This window comes from Colossoma macropomum, unplaced genomic scaffold (genome assembly GCF_904425465.1).
Source record: "Colossoma macropomum unplaced genomic scaffold, Colossoma_macropomum, whole genome shotgun sequence".
In the NCBI taxonomy this organism is placed as follows: Eukaryota; Metazoa; Chordata; class Actinopteri; order Characiformes; family Serrasalmidae; genus Colossoma; species Colossoma macropomum.
The window spans coordinates 19,747,565-19,769,187 of record NW_023494792.1 but is presented as its reverse complement, the minus strand read 5'-3'; the positions used below and the strand labels follow the sequence as shown (position 1 = coordinate 19,769,187).

Here is a 21,623-nt window from a genome sequence, read left to right as displayed (position 1 = left end):
TACATTTGTCATCTATTCATCTGCCAATGTACTTATATTCAGTGTTTGGGCTTGCCGAAATGTAAGCCAGTGGCTTCTGTCTCCAGTTTGTCTGACGAAGGCCCACATTTTATTTCTTGCCTGAAGCAAAGAAGGGCCATGCTTATTGACGACCATGTTTTACTAAAACGATCTAGCGCCAAGTTGATATCTGGGATTTCTGACGTGTAACAAATATCTCTGAGTGATAGATCATTTAAAAAGGCTTGTTGATTTTTTTTTTTACTCTAACCACCAACTGAGAGCCTGACATTTTAATGCATGTGTTCCTAATGCATCCAAAAGGGCAATGGTCACTAAAACCAAGGTCAAGTACACCTACAGAAGTAATTCTGTCACTTCTGTTGGATAAAGTTAAATTAATCAAGGTAGACTTGGTAGAATCTTGATAGAGATACTATGTAGTGTCTAGTTTGTTCACAAAATATTAAATACAAATCAAGAGAAGAAAAAAGAAAGTAAAAAATCAGTGCTACAAAAAGAATGATTGGTTACATCCTTTTCAGTTTATCACATTATAGTTTGAAATGTTTTTAAATGATCATAATAATTTGCCTATTGCCTATTTATATAATCTAAAATTAGCTTAAATAAACCCACTCTAAAATGAAACAAGATGTTCAGATATGTAGTGTTTTTATTTATTTTTTATTATTTTGGCTAGATAGCTTATATTCACACTGAAAATAGAAATTCTTAATAGTTCTGTTAGTTAGGTCAACAGTGGGACGCCTGATTTTGGAATGGTGCTTCTATTCTTAGGAAACTTTGTGAATCTGGTGACTTCGTGTCTTAGACCAACATCCCATATCTGTGATGGCCTCAAACACCAGGAAGATCATGGATAAATGGAACTTTTGTCACACACTGAGGAGGAAACTTTACCCAGACCATGTTTAATCTTAAAAATCACATTCCTCAACATTCAATATTTATTTGAGTCAGAAACGACAAAGATCAGATAACATTGTTCTTCATGAGTTTAAGTTCTGCCATGAGATCATAATCACTGTTCACCTCAATCATATAAACTCCATGTGTCTGGAGGACGAAAGCACAGAGAGAGGGAACAGCAGCCTCTCACATACAGCCTGGCACCTATGGGTACCCTAACCATGCTGCGAGTGTGGGTGCTGAGTGTGGCTGCATTACTAAATGGACTCTCAGCAAAACGTACAGGTTAGAAAGTCGTGGTAGGAATGTTGGTTATTATTTGCATTAGAACTGTGAAATGTTAAAGAACTTTTCAGAACTTTTAGCTGATCTATGTTTTTACATTCATTTACTCATATTGTATACAGACTTAAGTGGTGTGGATGGTGTGGACTCTTGAGGCAGCTATCACTTCTGTTATTACAAGATAATTATTTTATTATTTAACATGTAATAATAGAAAAACACAGTTGATTTTTGGAAAGGAATTTGTTGGTTATAGTGGTTTTAACTCAAATTAGGAACATCAGAATAGATTATTCATAATTCTGTGAGATGGTGTTTGTTGATATCCTCATTTTCTCTTATGCTAATTTTATTCTTTGGCAAAGCATGTTTTAAATTAAGTTTATTATTGTTGCTATTGTTATGATTTTAACCAGATTATGGCTTTTTTCTGGACGCAACTACAACAGAGATGATAACACCAACAACAGGTATGTTTAACAGTGTGTGTGTTATTAATTAACTGAACTAATCAAATAATGCTTTTAACAAAGATAAGATCGTGTTTATGTAGGTTACACTGTGAAGTATTATTTTATCAGTATATTGGTCTCTTTATTTTGTCTCCCACCAAGTGTCTATTCTACCAACAACACGAATCATAGCTGATAGCTATGAGAGTCTTTACGGTAAACATGTTCCTACAATATTAATCCAAGTCTCTATTACATTAATGGTTATTGAAGGCAGCATTTAAGAGAATATGTTACTGTTTCATCAGGAATCAACGTGAATCACAACATGCAGGTGTGCAGCACATGGGGAAACTTCCACTTCAGTACATTTGATGGACAGTTCTTCCAACTGCCCTACACCTGCAACTACGTACTGACCACCCTGTGTGACAGCACCAAGACTGACTTTAACATCCAAATGAGGAGGCGGTATATCAACAATCTCCCCACCATCAGCTCCTTCACCATAAAGATAGACGGGGTTGTAGTCAAGCTTCTTGATGGCAACATTACTATGAATGACCAGGCGTGAGTGTCAAGATTCCATTATATTTAACACTCATTTTTCACTAAAAAAACTTTTCATCATTTTATTTAGAAATGAACTCAAGTTATTTTTTGTAATAAAACAGTAAATTACATTTAAAATGCCAACTTTTGAGATTTGAGATACACTGCAAAACATGGTGAATAAGTATGTTCATTAATGCTGTAGTTTAGTTTAGCTTTTAGTTTTTAATTTCTCAAGAAAGGAAGTAATAGTTATGTATTTGGTAAAATTCATCTGCCATTTTTTCATATCACTGCTGTCAGAACAAAACCTTAATCTCCATTTTTGCCGTTTTTCAATTTTTGACATAATCTTGCATTTACATTCAATTTATTTGGAAAAAAGTCTGGTTCCATTGACTTACACTAAAAGTAAAGTATATTTTTCCTTCTGCTGTCAAGTTATCATTTTGAAGATACAAGGTTTTGTTCCGACAGCAGCGATATGCAAATTTATAGTAAGTTACTGGCTACTGAGTTACATGACTTTTACAGTTGTTATGTGAAAATACAGGAAGATGCAGCTGCATCACAGTAATCTTGTGCTCCAGATGACTCTGCTATTGTTGCTATATTATTGCTATGTTGCTATTTTGCTGCTATTTACTGTTAATATGTTAAAGCAAATTACTATGAAAGTAATGCAGCTAGTAGCGATTAATATACTGTAATTTCACAATGAAGATTTTACAGTGTATGTAATATAAAATAGACAGTAGAAAGTTGCTTTGATTTGTATAAATTTCATCACAAAAATCTCAATCATATTTCATGCTGCCATTATGTCATTATTACTTAGTTTAAAGCCTTATTCTAAGATTTAGAAATACTTTCTCTAACTGAGCTTCTTGTCATTTGAGTGTGTCGTGCTTCTAATATTTTCCTGCTTTCTTATTAGAGTGGCCATCCCAGATTATCAGTTTGGAGTTAGGATTGCAAAAACAACAAGTTACATTAAGATAAGCTCCAGTAAACTGGAAATTGAAATCCTTTGGGATCAACACAACTTTCTCTCGGTACAGTTGAACTATGTTTTCATTCTATTCAGTACATACTGTTGCTTGGTGCACAGTAAGATTAAAACTCCAGCAAATTAGCATAATGCTTTTAAATTTAGCACCTAATCTGATAATCCATAATGTTTACCTAGACCTAAGAAAGTGACATTTTGTAATCTTAACCAATCATTGATTATGCATAAACTTTTCCTGTAAAGGTAAAGCACGGACAGATAATTGTTTGTCTACAAGTGTATTTGATGAAATGAGGTTAAGAGATGAATAACAACTGTAGAGAAGCTGTAGGAAACATTTGATTGCTCAGTGTCAGAACTTCCTTGTTAAGTGTGACAGAAAGCTGTACTGTGGTTTACTAAGAGTCTCAGAGATAAAAAGCAAACAGCACATTTTCACGTAAAGAATGTTTACTTAAAAAAAGCGAGAAAGATAAATATTGAACAGGATATGGAACTTACATGTCATAGTGAGATAAATGCAGGGAAGTGCAACAGGGAGTTTTGAAATGTCTCTGACAACTTCTCCATAAGTGTGCACTTCCTTTTCCCCTTTTTTTTATTCCAGTATCCAGCCCCAGGTAGAACGAATTTGCATCTCTTCAGTTAATTCCTGTTGAGAAAGTCAAGTCAGATGTTTGGCAAAGAACCATAAAGTAATGATTCTATCAATGCTTCTATAGCAGCTGTTACTAACATTATAACTGCTGTTTTAATACATGAGCCCTGTAATCACACTTAAGTCATTGTATCCAAAATCCCACTTGTGCTTACAGTTGTACACCCTGTAGTTTATTGCACTGGACCTTAAATAATTATTTAAACTTTACACTTTATCTCTTTGGCTAAGGAAACTTGGAGGGCCAAAAAGACACAGTATTATACATTTGTTGTTTGTGTTAAATATGAAATTAATTTTTAGTGCAATATAATTAGTGATCTTATTGTTCTATTACCTCAGGTACTAGAGATGTTTTTTTCGTTGAATAGAAAAAGTGTGCACTGATCACATTATGTGAAATATTATAGGCAGTCTCCATGTTTAAGTAATAAAACCCCAGTCTTGAAATAGTGTTTTGTGAAATACCAAACATTTTAGATTATCATAGCAAGTAAACATAAACATAGTTGTTGGTAAGAATCTTCTTAAACCAATATTATATTGTACGTTGTAGGAACAACTAACTTGCATTCATTGTACTGTCAGTACTCAAGCCTATATAAGTAATCAACCTTTTTAATCAAACATTGTGAGAACACAGAGAAATCCAGTGAGTGCTATACATTGGTTATTATTCAGACATTTCTGTACTGTATGCAAGCTTTATGAATCATATATGTACTGTGTTATGCCTGCTCAGGTTGAGATCCCAACAAAGTACAGGAATCAGACCTGTGGACTGTGTGGGGACTTCAATGGAGTTAAGGACAATGAGTTCAATGAAAACAGTGAGTCAACTCTGATAGTTATAAATTATTTTTTGTACATTACATTACAAAATGTATACTTGCAGCTTTAGTTACACATTCACTCAATTTTCATATCCACTATGAAAGGTGCGCAACTGTCAGCACAAGAATATGGGCATAAATGGAAGATGGATGCACCCACACAGACATGTGAGGAGATTGAGCTCCGCACTAAGAAATGCCAGTCTCAGGTATAATCGTCATGAAATGTCTAAGGTTGATGAGTTTGTTTGCTTGCTGTACAATTAAATGCAAAAGTTTGGGTACAGTCAAATGATATGTTTTGTTGATTTTCTAAGTGAAAACGGACGTTAGGTAAATGCAAAATTACTGAGTTCAACATATTAAAAAAAACAGAACATAAAATTACCAGTAAACCATTTTCTATTAACATTTTTAATTTGTGCTGTTGCAAGAATAAAGGCTAGCTAAAAGGTTTTCTCATAGCTACACAAATTACTTTTAAAGCTGTTGCCAAGTAATGAGAGTAGTTACTGCATAATAAGACTTTTGAGAAACTGAGAATCAGAGAAGAGTCCAAAACAGTGCCAGTATTGATTTACTACACGACATTTAGATTTAAAAACATTAACAGTGTCTGAGTCTCTGATGGTTTGAGAAAGGGCATTTCACAGCCGTGGAGCAGCACTGCTGAAATCCCGGTCACTAATGGTACAAACACAACTTAGAGAGAGGAACAGTGAGGACAGCAGAGTTTGAAAGACAGAGCGCATGGGCAGGACAGAGGGCATGGGCAGGCCTGTGTAGGTGAAGTTGATCAGAGAGATAAGTATTGATTAACCATACCAGGTTTAAAGTTAAACATAACAAGTTTAGATTTAAAAACATTAACAGTATCTAAACTCTGATGGTTTGTGGAAAGGCATTCCACAGCCTTGAGGCAGCACTGCTGAAATTCTGGTCACCGGTGGAATGCAACTGTGAGAAAAAGTAAAGAGAGGAGAGTCTGAAGAGCAGAGGGAAAGGACAGATCAGAATGAAAATTGGGTGGTGATCCGTTTAGGGCCTGTAAGTTAGATGAAGTATTTTGAAGGTTACTCTGATGGCTGAGTTTTGTCTTTGCTGCACTCTATCAATTAATTTATATTAGAGACCAAACAGGAGACCTTCTAATAAGCCTTGAGATAAGCTTTTGAGCCTTTTGAAAGACCTGCATAAAAAGCCTCTAATTTGCCTCTAAAAAACCTCTAATTTGATTTTGTTAACCATTGTAGATAATATTCTAACGTTTCTGATTTTTTTCATTTTTTCCATCCTTCTCAGAGCTATTTATGTGAACAGCTGCTTTCTAATCCAGCCTTCAGTAGCTGCCAAAGACTGCTGCCCATTAAGGCATTTGTGGAAGCCTGTGTTAGAGACATGTGTCAGTGTAACAGCAGCGAGGCTGTGTGTGTGTGTGACACAATATCCGAGTTCTCACGCCAGTGTGCACATGCTGGGGGCAAGCCGCAGAATTGGAGGACCAACAATTTGTGTGGTATGTTAGTTATTGTAATAAACATAAATCTAGTGTCGTCTGCAAAGCATTGAAATCTGAGATCATAGTAGGAAATGATTTATCCAAGGGGACCAAGAACTGTAACAATCAAGACTGGATAGGGAAATGGACACTACTGCAGTAGAGTTTAATGATCAACATACAAGTGGAAATCACAAGACATAATAAGAGCCAAGAGACTGTGGCCTAGAAATGTAAGGCTGGCTACAATAGGCTGAATGAGATCAACAGAAAGCTAATGCTAAGGACTAGTCTAATGGCAAGACAAGGCAAAATATAAAATATAAACACAAAGGCATGTAGACTAGGCAAGAGAATGAGTAGGCTATGTCCAGCCAAGACGTTTAAGCAAATGACAAATTAAAGGTCAATAAAGTGCCTCTTACGGACAAGACAATTTTAATTTCTTTTGGAGTGTTAATGTTCCCTCATGCGTTTCTCCTGTATAGGTAAAGAGTGTCCATTTAACCTGGAGCACAGGGAATGTGGGAATCCATGCAAAGACACCTGTTCTAACCAAGAGGGGGGTCTTGTCTGCAGCGAACACTGTAGCGATGGCTGCTTCTGCCCAACAGGTAACCTTCACTCACAAACAGCAGTAACACACAAATAAAATGGGAAATTGTGTTTTGACATGGTTTTGCTCAATAGACCCAGCTGCAGAGATCTTGCCTTACAAGATTTTGACTATATATATATATATATATATATATATATATAGAGAGAGAGAGAGAGAGAGAGAGAGAGAGACAGAGAGAGATCTCATAGGCTTAAAGTAAAGTACTTACGGTGTGATTAACTGTAAAACGGCAGTATAAAAGTCTAAAAAAAGTCACTTGAATGGATTACACACTTAAAATGTCTGTGTTTCAATCAAAAGTAGTGTCAAACTACAGGGTGAATCTCAAATGACTTTGTACTTCCTAAATAGTGTGCTAGCTATGAAAGTAAAAAATTCTAGCCTTTACAGCCAAATAGTGTGGTATTTATGGATGAGTCCCAAATGACCTTTTTTTTAGGTATGTTATGCACTTTTAGGGTGCAGGATTGAGTATTTAAATTCCTATGCAGTGCACTATGTAGGGAGCAGGGAGCATTTGAGATTCAGTCCCAGCATGAGAAGAGGGGCGCTGTTGGATTGGTGCTAAATAAGACTTGCGGTGGTAATTTGGTGACCAAAAAGTGCTTATAGAGCGAAAGTCTTTGTATTAAACAGTGCTGTGGTATCATCTGTTCATTGTTATACCACAAAAAGTTAAAAGAATTCATGAAATAACTGCAATATACAGAGATGGGTGACCGAACGTTCTTCTCTTCAATCTGCTTCACATCATGCCTAAGAAGACCCGTCCCATGATAAAATCACAGTATCAAACAGCCTCTTGTGGCTTATTGCTGTAATACAGGGTTTTTCCACCTGTGGGCCATGGACCACCAGTGGGTTGTGAAGCACCCTCTAGTGGTTTTCTAGAGGCAGTAGCAGAGCCGGTTTATGAGGAGCCTGGCCACTTCCTATTTCCCCCGTTATATCAAAAACAGGACTACAAAACAGCAGAGGGCACCTGCAAGCAAGTCCTCAATGAATGGGGAAGAATTGAGCTCTACAGCTAAAAACAAAAAGTTAAAATAGTTTCAAATCAGTTGCCCAGAGCTACCTTTAATTTCAGAAAGTAGAAGGATGTATTTCACTGAAAAGCAATGAAAACTTACCTGTATGTTTCCTTATTGAAACTGGTTTATGGCAGCAGGATGCTAGTGTTGCTGCTCCACATTAACCCATTCATTTTGGACTCACTCGGGAGCGCCCTCTAGCATTTGAGAAACCAAAGTGGTTATTCTCCTCACTACAAGTTCTCTGGCAGTAGTTTGTATTGGGCCAGTAACGGCACTTTAAGTTACAAACAGAGACATATAAATAAAATCATTGCAGTCGTGGGCTAATTAAATGTCATCAGTCATTCATATTTTCAGTGAAAACCCAATGGACTGCAGCTCCAAAGCACAGTCCACATCTGCATCTACTTTTATTTCTTTTCTAAAAGTTCTTTTTTTATTTCAGTTTTTCCTGCACTTCTGTACCAAAAACCTTTGGATTCTAGAGTCTTTAAGAATATACAGATATAATAATAATAATAATGCAGACATTCATATTAAAATATAATAATATAATACATGTATATACAAACTAACAATTGATGTCCGAAATAAAACAATATATTATTTTGTGTCTCATAGTTCGTGTAATAATAATAATAATAATAATAATAATAGTTGGTTATGGTTTTACATTATCAGTAAATGGACATTTCCCTGTTTCCCTTGCTATGTTTAAAATGTTTAATTTTTTGGGTGTAACCGTGAACTGACAAAATGAAAATAGGTTCTGTTGGTTCAGTTGGTGATTCAGTTTTCAGCTGGTGATGCTTTTTCCAGTTATGGTAAAGGAAAATAATTATCATGGATGTGCTTTGCATTCATTCCTTAAGTCATTCCTTCATTAGGTTGATGATTATTTCTTAAGATTGATAATTTGCAGGAAACCCACCCCAGATCAGTTTTATTCAAGGCTTGATTGTCTGGTTAAAGTTGAACTCTTTGTTTCTTTTCATACAGTTTTTTTAATGTTTCCCTTGCTATAGTTTACATGCCAGAGGAATCATCTGCAAATACAGTCCAGTAAATTGTATAAATGCTCAATTATGTATCTCACTGTCTAGGAACTGTGTTTAATGACATTAAGGGAAATGGCTGCATCCCAGTTGATCGGTGTCCCTGCATCCACAATGGAAATATTTACCAGCCTGGAGAGTCATACAATAGAACCTGTCAAAAATGGTGAGTTAAAAAACAGCACTACACTATGAGCTTTTGAGTTCCCTTTAACTTTTGTTAACTTTTGCTTGTACTGCAAGCCAAGGAAACATATTCATAGGAATATACTTTATAGTGACCCTTTGCTGTAAGATGGTGAATATTCACACATCTCTACTACTCTGTAGGTAAATTTTAATGAATTAAAAGGGAGTTTTTATATGACTGAAAATGTCATTTTTGGCACAAACTATGTAGAATCTATTATTTTTCAGTTTAGTTAGATTATATTAGATTACAGTGGATTTACTGGATTGCAAACATGTCAAATAAATGAAACAAAAGCATTGAGAAATCATGTTATAATCAGAGATTAAACAGGAGAAATGGACATTTTTAAATTGGCCTTAAGGGGTTAAGGGTTTTGTTTAATTCACCTTCTCTGTTGTGGTCAGTGTGTGTTCTGATGGGCGGTGGAGTTGTGTGAACCTGGACTGCCCTGGCACTTGCTCTATACAAGGAGGGTCTCATATCAACACATATGATGGCAAAGCTTACACCTTCCATGGAAACTGCTACTACATTCTTTCCAAGGTTACTTTAACTAAATTTGCAAAATGATATGCCAAAGATATGAAGATATGTGGCTAAGTTATAAAACCAGTAGTAGTCATAGCAAATGCTTGACATATACTGTTCTTTTCAGGACAGCGTAAATGACGTGACAGTACTGGGGCATCTGGTGCAGTGTGGGCAGACAGAAACTGAAACATGTCTGACTGATGTAAAGTTCATCATTTCTGAAACTACTGTAAGTATTTCAAAGTACCTAATGGTTTAAGGTCACATGTGAAACTTTGGGCCTATGTTCTGCTATTTAATACAGTAATACATTCTGTGGTTATTGTCTATGACAATTTATCCAAAAAGAATACTTGTTAATACCTTCACACACTCTTGACAAAGTATAAAACAAATGTTTCTTAATTATTTATCCTAATTAAACAGGTTACTTTCTCATCCAGTGGCTCTGTGCTTGTGAATGAGATTGCAACCAAGCTTCCCATTTTAAATGGTGAGTTTTCATAAATGTCCTCCATTTTTACCTCACGATAAATTCATAAATTCATTCATTCAACGCTAGTCAGGAAAGACCATTGAAAAAAAGCTGTGGTGTTTGAAGTATTATTCTCTTATTTTTGTCTCAGATCAAGTCACAGTCTTTAAGCCTTCTACATTCTACATCATCGCTCATGCTTCAGGCCTTCGGCTCGTGATCCAAATGGTTCCAGTCATGCAGGTGTTCATAGTAGCCAGCTCTCAAAAGAAAGGAACATTGAGTGGTGTGTGTTTCCTGAAGCACTATGAAAATCTTTCATCTTTCTCAGAAGGTGAAACCTCTGGTGATAATGCGTATCTTTGCCTTTAGGTCTGTGTGGGAACTTTAACGATGTCCAGGCAGACGACTTCAAAACAAAATTAGGACTAACAGAGGGCACAGGTGCAACGTTTGCCAACACATGGAAGGCTATGTCCAACTGTCCTGACATGAGTATGAGTCAACAAAATCCCTGTAGTATGAGTGTGGAAAAAGGTACACACTTTAACGTTTCAGAACATTTTAATGTACATGAATCCAAAATTAATGTACAAGACAACACTTTTGAAGAAGTAGCTTCTGTATTAAATCTGCATGAAGCAGTTTAATTCTAAAGTTTTTTAATTCTGTGCCCTTTCAGAGAAATATGCCAGGGAATGGTGTAACATGCTTACTGACTCTAAGGGAGTCTTTTCACCCTGTCATGCTGAAGTCAACCCAAAGGACTACAAAGATGTAAGAGTATTTTTTTTTTTTCACATCAAATGTGCAGGGGCAAAATTGAGCTATAGCCTCGAAGATGTTTCCAGTAGCCTCAATTCTTTTTCTGGGATCAAATGTACACCGATCAGGCATAACATTGTGACCACCTCCATGTTTCTATGCTCATTGTCCATTTTATCAGCCCCACTTACTATATAGGTGCACTTTGTAGTTCTACAGTTACAGACTATAGTCCATCTGTTTCTCTGCATACTTTGTTAGCCCCCTTTTACCCTGTTCTTCAGTGGTCAGGACCCCCAGGGACCCTCACAGAGCAGGTACTATTTGGGTGGTGGTTCATTCTCAGCACTGCAGTGACACTGATGTGGTGGTGGTGTGTTAGTGTGTGTTTTGCCGGTATGACTCGATCAGACACAGCAGTGCTGCTGGAGTTTTTAAACACTGTCCACTCACTGTCCACTCTATTAGACACTCCTACCTTGTCAGTCCACCTTGTAGATGTAAAGTCAGAGACGATAGCTCATCTGCTGCTGAACAGTTTGTGTTGGTCATCCTCTAGTCCTTCATCAGTGGTCACAGGACACTGCCCACAGGACGCTGTTGGCTGGATATTTTTGGTTGGTGGACTATTCTCAGTCCAGCAGTGACAGTGAGGTGTTTAAAAACTCCAGCAGCACTGCTGTGTCTGATCCACTCGCACCAGCACAACACAGACTAACACACCACCACCACGTCAGTGTTACTGCAGTGTTGAACATCATCCACCACCCAAATAGTACCTGCTCTGTGAGGGTCCATGGGGGTCCTGATCACTGAAGAACAGGGTAAAAGGGGGCTAACAAAGTGTGCAGAAGACAAATGGACTACAGTCTGTAATTGTAGAACTACAAAGTGCACCTATATAGTAAGTGAAGCTGATAAAATGGACAATGAGTGTAGAAACATGGAGGTGGTCATAATGTTACGCCTGATCGGTGTACAGTACAGTACTGTTTGATTTGTAACAGTAAATCATTTAGTAAATATTTCAGTCTAACTCTGAAGGAGGAGCCTGTTGCCAAGCTGGTCAGCATAGACTTGGTTAGAAGTTCAGCAATGCACACAAAACTGTTTTAACCACTAATGCTCCCTTGTTAAGAATCTTCAGTCTGGTGTGTTAGTTAGTTAGCTTAACCAATGTGTACAAATCCATTTCCTTTTCCAAAGAAGAGTGCAGCTTCACTCCGTGCAGTTATTCGAATAAATGTATTACCAAATAATATATTCATTCAGATTTTTTAGGGGAAAAACAAGCCATTTATGTTATGTTATGTTTGCATAACTATCCAAAATGGGCCATGAGTTCAGGCCCTAATGCTGCCACGCCCCTGCCTATGAATACATTACATGCATAGATGATATTAGAGGAATTTTATTAATGAACTAAACTGTGTTGCTTTATTTTTTGCAGAGGTGTATTTATGATACATGCAACTGTGCCAAAAGTGAAGAGTGCATGTGTGCAGCTGTGTCCTCCTATGTATATGCGTGTGCTGCCAAAGGTGTTCGACTCCACGGCTGGAGAAACGCCACCTGTGGTGAGATTTCAAACAGTTTAAAAAGAATCAAAGCCCCCTTAAAACTGAGTACAGCACATATTGCTATTAAGAGTAACTTCAAATCTAATAGCAGAATTGAGAATAAATGGCTACTAAACTGAGAGAGGAGGCTGGAAAGTAAAGTCAACTCAGTGACTTTCATTACTTTTCATATGTGTCATTTGTTTTTCATATTATTAACGCCATAGGTTTGCTTTTTTAAGTTTTGAATTGCAGATATACCGTTTTAAAATTGGTAATAAGGCATGGAGGTAAGATCCAACTTAAGTGGGACTTCATGAGCAGGCAGAGAGTAACAAATTAAGTAATAAAGAACAGGAAAGAAATGGTACAAATAACCAACGATTCTTGGCAAAGAATAAGATTAAGAAAACATAATAATAAGGAAACACAACAATTATTACAAGGTGGAATTACACAACATACACATCTTGAGGGGGTGGAGCTACAGGGAGCAGGCTGGGGCAGAGAGAAAATGACAGAACCCTTGTTTGGAAACTTTGCCAACAATCTTAGATCATCCACCTAACTATCAAAAGCAGAAAAAACTGTCAGTGACAAATCAGTTGAAATGACAAGAAATATTAGAATATTTGAGCCAGGTGTTGAAACTAGACCAGAACCAGACTTAGACACTCTGATCACGCACTTCAGTTACATTTATTTATTTATTTATTTATTTATTTCACAATAGAAATTAAGTAACAATTCTCCTTCTTTCTTTCTTTAGCACTCTTTCCCACCCCATAACAATTGGATGAAAACAGTAGAGAACACAGTCACCTGTTTAACTGAACAGTACTGAAAGCGTTTGTTTTTAAGTGCCTCTTTAACCAGGTTTAACTACTTGCTGATGAAACAAATTTTGTTACATATTCATCAGTATTTTATCATCACTTAGAGCAGTAACTGAAGTGTTGAAGAATTTCTACCTCCAATTTTCTCCTGTTTGTCTTGTGCAGGTAGGTTCTCAGCAGATTGTCCAGGCAATATGGAGTACTACTACAGCCTGAGTGGTTGTGGGACCACCTGCCGCTCCCTCAGTGGATATGATCACACCTGTCAGGTGATTCACACACCTTTGGACGGCTGTGGCTGTGCCAAGGGTACCTACCTCAATGACAAGGGCGAGTGTGTGCCTGCCTCCAGCTGCCCCTGTTACTACAACAATCAGGTTGTTGCCCCCTCTCAGGTCATCAGCAAGGACGGAACTACATGGTAATAATATGCACTTAAAGCTGCACTTTTTTAGAGGTTAAGAAGTAGCATTGCTAAGGCAGAAGGTAAAAACATGCTAAAATATTGTGTATGTGTGTGTGTGCGTGCTGCTATGAGTCACCCTGTAAAGCCTGAAAAAATAATTTTATAATCAAGTCAGAGGTGTCAGGTCGGATTTAGTGACCACGGCACATGTCTTTATGTATTAACATTACATGCTAAGGCTCAGAAAGATCTGTCCTTTTAGGCCTCAAATGTATATCAGCATTAAATTGCTGATGATATGATGACAACAGTAGATCATTCCCTCACATCATCAGAAGACACATCCTTCACTAAGTTTTCTAAGTTCGCTTAAAATACTTTTTCAACACACAATCTCCAAATTCAAGGGGTCAGAAGTAGCATTGGGCACTAAACCTGCTGCGGATATTACTGTGATGTACTGGTTTGGTTCCTCCTAACTGATGCTAAAATGATACCCATTTAGAGGATATCTGATAGCTTGTTTTTGTCTGGTCACTTCATGTGATTAGTATCTGGATTGTATCCTGACAAGATTTTAGCTACATGCATTTACACTTGGCAGCCAAATGTGTCTCCGGTTCTGCTCATTACATGGCAACCAGTTAACCAGTTATTGTTTATTAAGTCATCTGCAGTTTTGTCCTTATTGCTATTAAGCATGTCATTTTGTCTGGTCCCCAACCATGTGCGTCCTCATTGATTATCTTCTTCACAGACCAGGATCACATGCTCAGTGATGTACTGCATGGGGAGGAGTTTCGATTGTACTGGGAGGGGTTTCAGTTGTACTGGGAGTGGTTTTGTTGTACTAGGCAGGGTTTCAGTTGTACTGGAAGCACTATTTATCCACCTATCAGTGAGCTTCTCTAAAATTTAAATGGGCAGAATGTGTTTATTGGGCTGTTCAGACTTGAAATAGAAATTTTACACATTATTTTAAAACACTGCAGTATACATTATTACCATCATACCACCCAACCTTATTCTGCAGCACAAGCAACATGACAAAATGTTCTTCTGTACATTGTCTGCAATAACACATTTTCCACCAAGTCTTCAAATCCCCAAATCTCACATAATAATAATTCTCTGTTGAGGCATCCCTGTCAAATGTGTGTTTAACATGCATCAAACTTTTGAATTCAGAGCATGTGAAGCACAACATATAAATGCTAGATGTACATGTAATATACAATTCCCGGTGTAATGAACATAGATACAGTGTATAATATAAATAAACACAGATCAGCTTAACTGTTAGAATGTGTTATTTCTAATGAGACGTTATTCTATCTTTCCACAGCACATGCACTCATGGCAAGCTACACTGCATCGGGCAGCAGGAAGTTCCAAGTGAGCACTAATTTCCTAATGTAGAAGTTGATTAATGGACTGTGTTGATGTTTTGAGTTTTATTTTTTTTTTCTCTTTTAGCCTGCAAAGCTCCTATGTACTTCTTCAACTGCTCGAATGCTGGACCTGAAGCCAGAGGGACAGAATGCCAGAAAAGCTGCCAGACGCTGGACTCTGATCAGTGTGTAAGTAAATCTGCAGACTGTGGTGGATAAATGCATTAAATACGGACAAGTGGATAAGTAAGAGTGCGAACAAATGGATGAAGAGGTAGATCATTTATGACAAATGTACTTGTTCTCTTATGCTTTTATTTTATAGCTTTGTGTCCAACCCACACAATTCTAAAACTACCTGAAATAGTCTCATATTATGCACCTTCTTTAACTGTGCTTTAAGGCATGTGCTCTGTGCATTTCTGGCCATCCATAATCAAACATGTACAAAATGTTTTGAACTCAACAGATACAACTAATTCTGATGTGTGTGCATATTTGCTGTGTGTGTGTGTGTGTGTGTGTGTGTATTTAAAAAATGAGTTTTTCTCTGTTTTTTGTTTTGGGAGTAACGTCTATAATAATTAATACTGTATACACCTTAAATTTACTGATACCCTAAATCCATTATTTGTGCTGATATTGCTGTTCATTAGGCTGTAAGCGTGTGAGACTGTGTGTACTGTGTATGGGTGTCTGTGTGAGAGATGTGCACTGTGACATCACTTGTGGCACTTAGACTTGAATGTCCCAAACATTCTGGCCATTCATTTCCTAGGGGAAAAATGATCGTCTTTGAACGATTGTTTTGCGAAAACTGTATGTTGGATCTCTTAGAAAAGCTCAAGCAACCTAATCGGGTATAGGTCCTACGATCCTGCAAATTTTCATTGTTCTAGCTCAAAAAACTGCAAGACAAAATATTTTATTTTTTGAGCATTGAATATTAATAAGAAGAAGATGACGAAGAACAGTAACTTTGCTTATCCAAGCCAACTTAAAAACACAACAACAAATATAAAAACAGAAAAAAAACATAAGTATAGCAATTTCAGAAACAAAGCAACATTAAGTCTTGTGTTTTGCGCTTGGGGCTTTCATTCAGTGTCTTTACAGGGACATCCCAGCCAAAATGAAAAATTTAACCATCGCTACATCTGTCAGAAACATGCCTACTTGCATTCTTCAGCAGTGTCCCATTATTCTCCAGAGCATGATTTGTCAATTTGATTTATAATGACATATCTTCAATATGAGAGGAAGTCCAACTGTTTTGGAGACTGGTGGGCTTTTTCTTTTCACTAGCTGGTGAAGGAAACTAACTATAGTTACTTCTAGGAAGCTGAATATCTTATTGTAACCATAAACGTATTTACTGTCTTCAAATCATCATAACAATGGAAGAAAATGGATTTCTCAAGTGACAGAAAGAATTTGTCAGATGAGTAGCTAAGCAAGGTAACAAGCTAAAAGCTAAAGTTAGCAAGGTAGCTTACCTCAGTTTGGCTCTTGTCTCTGGCTGAAAGGGTTAAGAATGTGTCTCTGACATCTATTTTTTTGTTAAATAAAGACAAAATTGCTTTTTTTTCTTACAATCTGCTTTCTTGGACATACCAGTGACACAGTAACCCAAACTAGTGGTCCTTTGGTTTAAATCAGAAGTGCTGCACATACCTAATAGATTGAAAACTGAGGTAGGAGCTACTACCCAAATGCTAGCTAGCACCACGGTTGTATTTAGTAGCCTATAGATCAGTGACTAGGCTAGCAGTCAGGATCAGTTGAGCACCACAGTGATTCACTGTGGTCATCTGATTTAGTTGTGTAATGCAATGCCAGGCCGGTGACTCCACCTGCCCACAAGGAGCTTTTAATTAGTTTGAATCAGGTGTGCTAGATGAGACAAATCACAGAAATGTGCATAGTCTGTACACTTATACGGCATTTCTTCTTTTTCTTTTTCTTCTTTATAATAAGTAATTAGAGCACAATCAGATACATTTAAAGGAAAGCAAAACACTCCCAGTACAATTCACGTGTTTCCATTTTGCTTTTCTTTAGTTATTGTTTTCAAACAGAGGGAAGAAGAGAACTGTCAGAGTCTATAGTGAGTGTAAATTGTAAGTTATAAACCTTCTGAATCTTTCTTTGTGTCACAGGTGAGCACACAGTGTACATCAGGGTGTGTGTGTCCAAATGGTCTACTGGCTGATGGACAAGGAGGATGTGTAAAAGAAGAGAACTGTACATGTGTTCACAATGGAGTCTTCTACCAACCTGGACAGACTGTTAAAGAAGTCTGCAACACTTGGTGAGCAAAGCTAATGTGGTGCCCTTGATGCATTATTTTACTGCTGACCTTACAAATCTTACGAGAATCATATTATAAAAGAATGTCAGTCATGTTACATGTTGTGTTACAACCTCTCTGTAACATGCTGTTTGTGTTATGTTATTTCAGCTCTTGTAAGGGTGGAACATGGAGCTGCACACGTAAGGAGTGTCCTGGCACTTGTACCATCTATGGCGATGGCCACTACATAACCTTTGATGGTAGAAGATACTCTTTCAGTGGAGACTGTGAATACACTCTGGCCCAGGTGTGTCCTCCATGATTTTGCTCCTGCAACTCTCCAAATTGATGATTTTTAAAACCAGAATATCATAAAAAAAACATTCTTTGATGCGGAATATCAACAAAATACAACCCCATTTCCCCATTTGGGACACTGTGCAGAATGTAAATACAAATAGAATGCATTGATAAACAAATCATGTAAACCATATTTTTAAAGGATACTACAAAGACAACATATCAAATGTTGAAACTGAAAAATTATATTGTTTTTTGAAAAATATATGCCCATATTGAATTTGATGCCAGCAACATGTTCCAAAAAAGTTGGGATGGGAGCATGTTTACCACTGTGTTTCAGCACCACTTTTAACAACACTCTGTAAGCGTTCAGATCAATTTAGCTATAGTTTTCAAAGTTAAATATTTTCCTATTTTTGTTTGATACAGGATTTCAGCTGCTCAACAGTTCGGGGGGCTCATTTGTTGTGTTTTTTCATTTCATAATGTGCCAAATGTTATCAGTGGGTGACAGTCTGGACTGCAGGCAGGCCAGTTTAGCGCCTGGACTCTTTTAAAATGGAGCAATGATGTTGTAATACATGCAGTATGTGGTTTAGCATTGTCTTCAAGGTCTTCCCTGAAAAATATGTTGTCTTAATGGCAGCATATGTTGCCAAAACATGTATATATCATTCAGCATTAATGGTGCCTTCCCAGATGTGCAAGTCACCCATGCCATGTGCATAAATGCCCCCCTATATATATATCACAGATACTGGTTTTTGAACTGTGCACCGATAACAAGCTGAGTGGTCTATAGCCCAGAGGACACAGTGTCCATGATTTCCAGAAAGAATTTTAAATGTTAATTCATCAAACCACTTTTCCACTTCACCTCAGTCCATTTTACATGAGCATTTGGCCCAGAGAAGGTGGCAGTGTTTCTGGATCCTGTTTATATACGGTTTCTTCTTTGCGTTTTAGAGTTTAATTAGCATTTGTAGATGCAGCAACAAACTGTTTTGACAGACAGTGGTTTTCAGAAGTGCTCCTGAGCCCATGCAGTGATCTCCATTACAGAATCATGCCTGTTTTTAATGCAGAGCCACCAGTTGGCCCAAAGATCACGGCCAGCGAATACTGGTTTTTGGCCTTGTCCCTTGCATACAGAGTTTTCTCCGGATTCTCTGAATCTATTAATGTTATTATGTACCGTAGATGATGAAAAGCAAAAGTTCTTTGCTATTTTATGTTGAGAAACGTCATTCTTGAATTATTGCACTATTTGATTGTGCAGTCTTTCACAGAGTGATGAACCCCTCCCCATCTCTACTTCTGAAAGACTCAGCCTCTCTGGGATGCTTTTTTAGACCCAGTTATGCTACTGACCTGTTGCCAATCAACCACCAGGTGATTTTTTTAGCATTACACAACTTTACCAGCCTTTTGTTGCCCCTGTCCCAACTTTTTTGGAACGTGTTGTTGGCATCAAATTTGAAATGGGCATAATATTTTTCAAAAAACAATAAAAATTTCTCAGTTTAAACGTTTGATATGTTGTCTTGGTACCCTTTTCAATTAAATATAGGGTTTAAATGATTTGTTTTTATTTACATATTGTGCAGCATTCCAACTTTCATTGGAAATGGGGTTGTTTTTACATGATCAAAGACACAGCAAAATAAAACCTTGGATCCAGATAACTAAGTCTAGCTACAGTTCTGTGCCACTCGGTTTGTTAAAATAGATTTGATTAATCTCTTCATTATAATTTGCTGTTATCCTGCAACAAAGCAGGACAGCTACGGAGAGTAAGCTGTCAAATTCCCTTGTCTTGAAAACTGCTGAATGAATCTTAATTTGAAAATGATGCAGTGTCTCATTCATTTCATACAGTATGCCATACAAAATAACAAATCTGACATGATCTACTCCTTGCAGGATTACTGCAGCAACACCCTCAGTGGTTCATTCCGTGTCATCACAGAAAATATCCCCTGTGGCACAACCGGGACCACCTGTTCCAAATCTATTAAAATCTTTCTAGGGGTGAGGTTATCACACAGCTTCCTCTTAGCATCATTGCATTTCAGTATTATTATTAACAGTATTCATTGAAAGCCTTCTGAACTGTAAATCAGTAACCTTGAAATATTGTTAAACTTTTTTTTTATCTTTATAGAACAAAGAGTTGCTGCTGTCGGAAGAGAATCTTAAAGATGTTATTCATGATAACAGCACAGAGATTCCATATAAATTCTACACTGTGGGGATTTACTTTGTAATTGAGACCAGTCATGGTCTGGTTCTGTTCTGGGACAAGAAGACAAGCCTGATGATCAAACTCAAGCCTTCATTTAAGGTAAGTAAGAAAAACATCACCAATGTATGCCTATTCTCATTCATTCATTTATGGATTTAAACATGTTTTGTTCATCAGTTTATCTTATTCATTATTTCTTCATAAGTACTCTGCTTTATTCTGTCATTCATACTCATTTTTTTTATCCATCCCACCCTCTCCCCCATAACAGGGCACAGTATGCGGACTGTGTGGTAACTATGATGGTAACGGTAAAAATGACTTTGTGACTCGTGGTGGGGAGGAAGTGGTGGAGCCACTTGAATTTGGAAACAGCTGGAGAGTTTTTCCTTCATGCCCCAAAGCCAGCAGTGTCAGCAGCCCCTGTGATTTGAGACCACACCGTCAAACCTGGGCCGTCAAGCACTGCAGCATTATCAAGAGTGATGTCTTCAGTCCCTGTCACTCCATAGTGAGTACTTTTAATATTAATTATTAATATTATTATTATTATTCTTATTAATAATAATAATAATAATAATAATAATAATAGTAATAATAATAATAATTAATATTAAACCTTTTAATGTTGATGCTGAGAGAGAGAGAGAGAGAGAGAAAGAGAGAGAGAAAGAGAGAGAGAGAGAGAGAGAGAGAGAGAGATAAATAGGTGATAAGTTGAATGATAAGTTGAATAATACCAAGGTATCAGGGAGACACAATACATTTGAAAACACAACAGGAAATAGAAAGAACCATTAAGAAATGTGGAAATGCAAAAAGTAATGGAAAGCTAACTATTAAAAAAAAAGCTAGCCATCTGTAAAGTTCTTTAGCATTAAATAACTAAGTAGTTTAGACATCATATTAAAATGATTTTAAGCAAATACAGTAAACCAGATAAAGTTTAGCTTACTTTAGAGCAAAGGATGCACCTTTATATTAAGATGTACAAAACATTTTTAAAACATATGAATTGGGGGAGGGGCACATTTGATTTTGAGAGGGAAAAAATGTTTTGTCATTGTGACATTTGGCATGTCTGTATTTCCTCAAGTTAAATGTTGCCTGCTAAAAACACAATGTTGTGCCACTGCTCTGTTTAAATTGTTATTTTTGTTTCAGTAATCATAGTAGTAGTAGTAGTAGTAGTACTACAACTACTACTACTACTAATAATGATGATGATGAAATCTCTAAATGAACTTGCATATCATTACGTAATTATAGTAATCACAATATCTGTTTAATTAACAAATTGACATTTCACATTGACAAGTGTTTCTGTTTTACTTTCATTTGTCTTGTAACATATAGGATATTAAAATATGGAATCATTAAGACATACATTGATAGAGGCCTCAATTTGAGTTTGAGATATACTATTCTATGCTGCATGTTCATTAATAACAGTTCTTGAAAAGTACACAGACAAATGACAAAAAGTGCACAGACAAATGACTTATGATGTATCGATTATTGTGCAAAATTTAGATGTAAAATTGATGCAAGATTCACAAGTCTGCTTACTCAGGTAGGGGGGTTTCCTATCCTCATTGTGGAGCAAGAGGCCTCTTTTAAAGATTTTCTTATCTGTGCTATAAAAACAAAATTAATGCCACTCCAGTTTATTCCTGTTTAATTTTATATAAAACT

General features: G+C 36.8%; 1 protein-coding gene across 1 annotated transcript in view; it reads left to right on the top strand.

Annotated features, from left to right (window-relative positions):
- The first annotated feature begins 1,073 nt into the window (after nucleotides 1–1,073).
- The window catches only part of LOC118812736 (mucin-2-like), a 104,851-nt gene continuing 84,301 nt past the window's right edge, over nucleotides 1,074–21,623 (top strand). Inside the window, exons 1-17 of the mRNA XM_036577843.1 lie at nucleotides 1,074–1,218; nucleotides 1,635–1,688; nucleotides 1,833–1,886; nucleotides 1,979–2,240; nucleotides 3,160–3,277; nucleotides 4,635–4,722; nucleotides 4,831–4,934; nucleotides 6,028–6,241; nucleotides 6,712–6,837; nucleotides 8,980–9,097; nucleotides 9,529–9,667; nucleotides 9,780–9,884; nucleotides 10,082–10,148; nucleotides 10,282–10,416; nucleotides 10,503–10,667; nucleotides 10,813–10,907; nucleotides 12,346–12,472. Coding sequence (XP_036433736.1) covers nucleotides 1,140–1,218; nucleotides 1,635–1,688; nucleotides 1,833–1,886; nucleotides 1,979–2,240; nucleotides 3,160–3,277; nucleotides 4,635–4,722; nucleotides 4,831–4,934; nucleotides 6,028–6,241; nucleotides 6,712–6,837; nucleotides 8,980–9,097; nucleotides 9,529–9,667; nucleotides 9,780–9,884; nucleotides 10,082–10,148; nucleotides 10,282–10,416; nucleotides 10,503–10,667; nucleotides 10,813–10,907; nucleotides 12,346–12,472 — 2,050 coding nt within the window. The 5' untranslated portion in view covers nucleotides 1,074–1,139. The remainder of the gene's footprint in view (nucleotides 1,219–1,634; nucleotides 1,689–1,832; nucleotides 1,887–1,978; nucleotides 2,241–3,159; nucleotides 3,278–4,634; nucleotides 4,723–4,830; nucleotides 4,935–6,027; nucleotides 6,242–6,711; nucleotides 6,838–8,979; nucleotides 9,098–9,528; nucleotides 9,668–9,779; nucleotides 9,885–10,081; nucleotides 10,149–10,281; nucleotides 10,417–10,502; nucleotides 10,668–10,812; nucleotides 10,908–12,345; nucleotides 12,473–21,623) is intronic.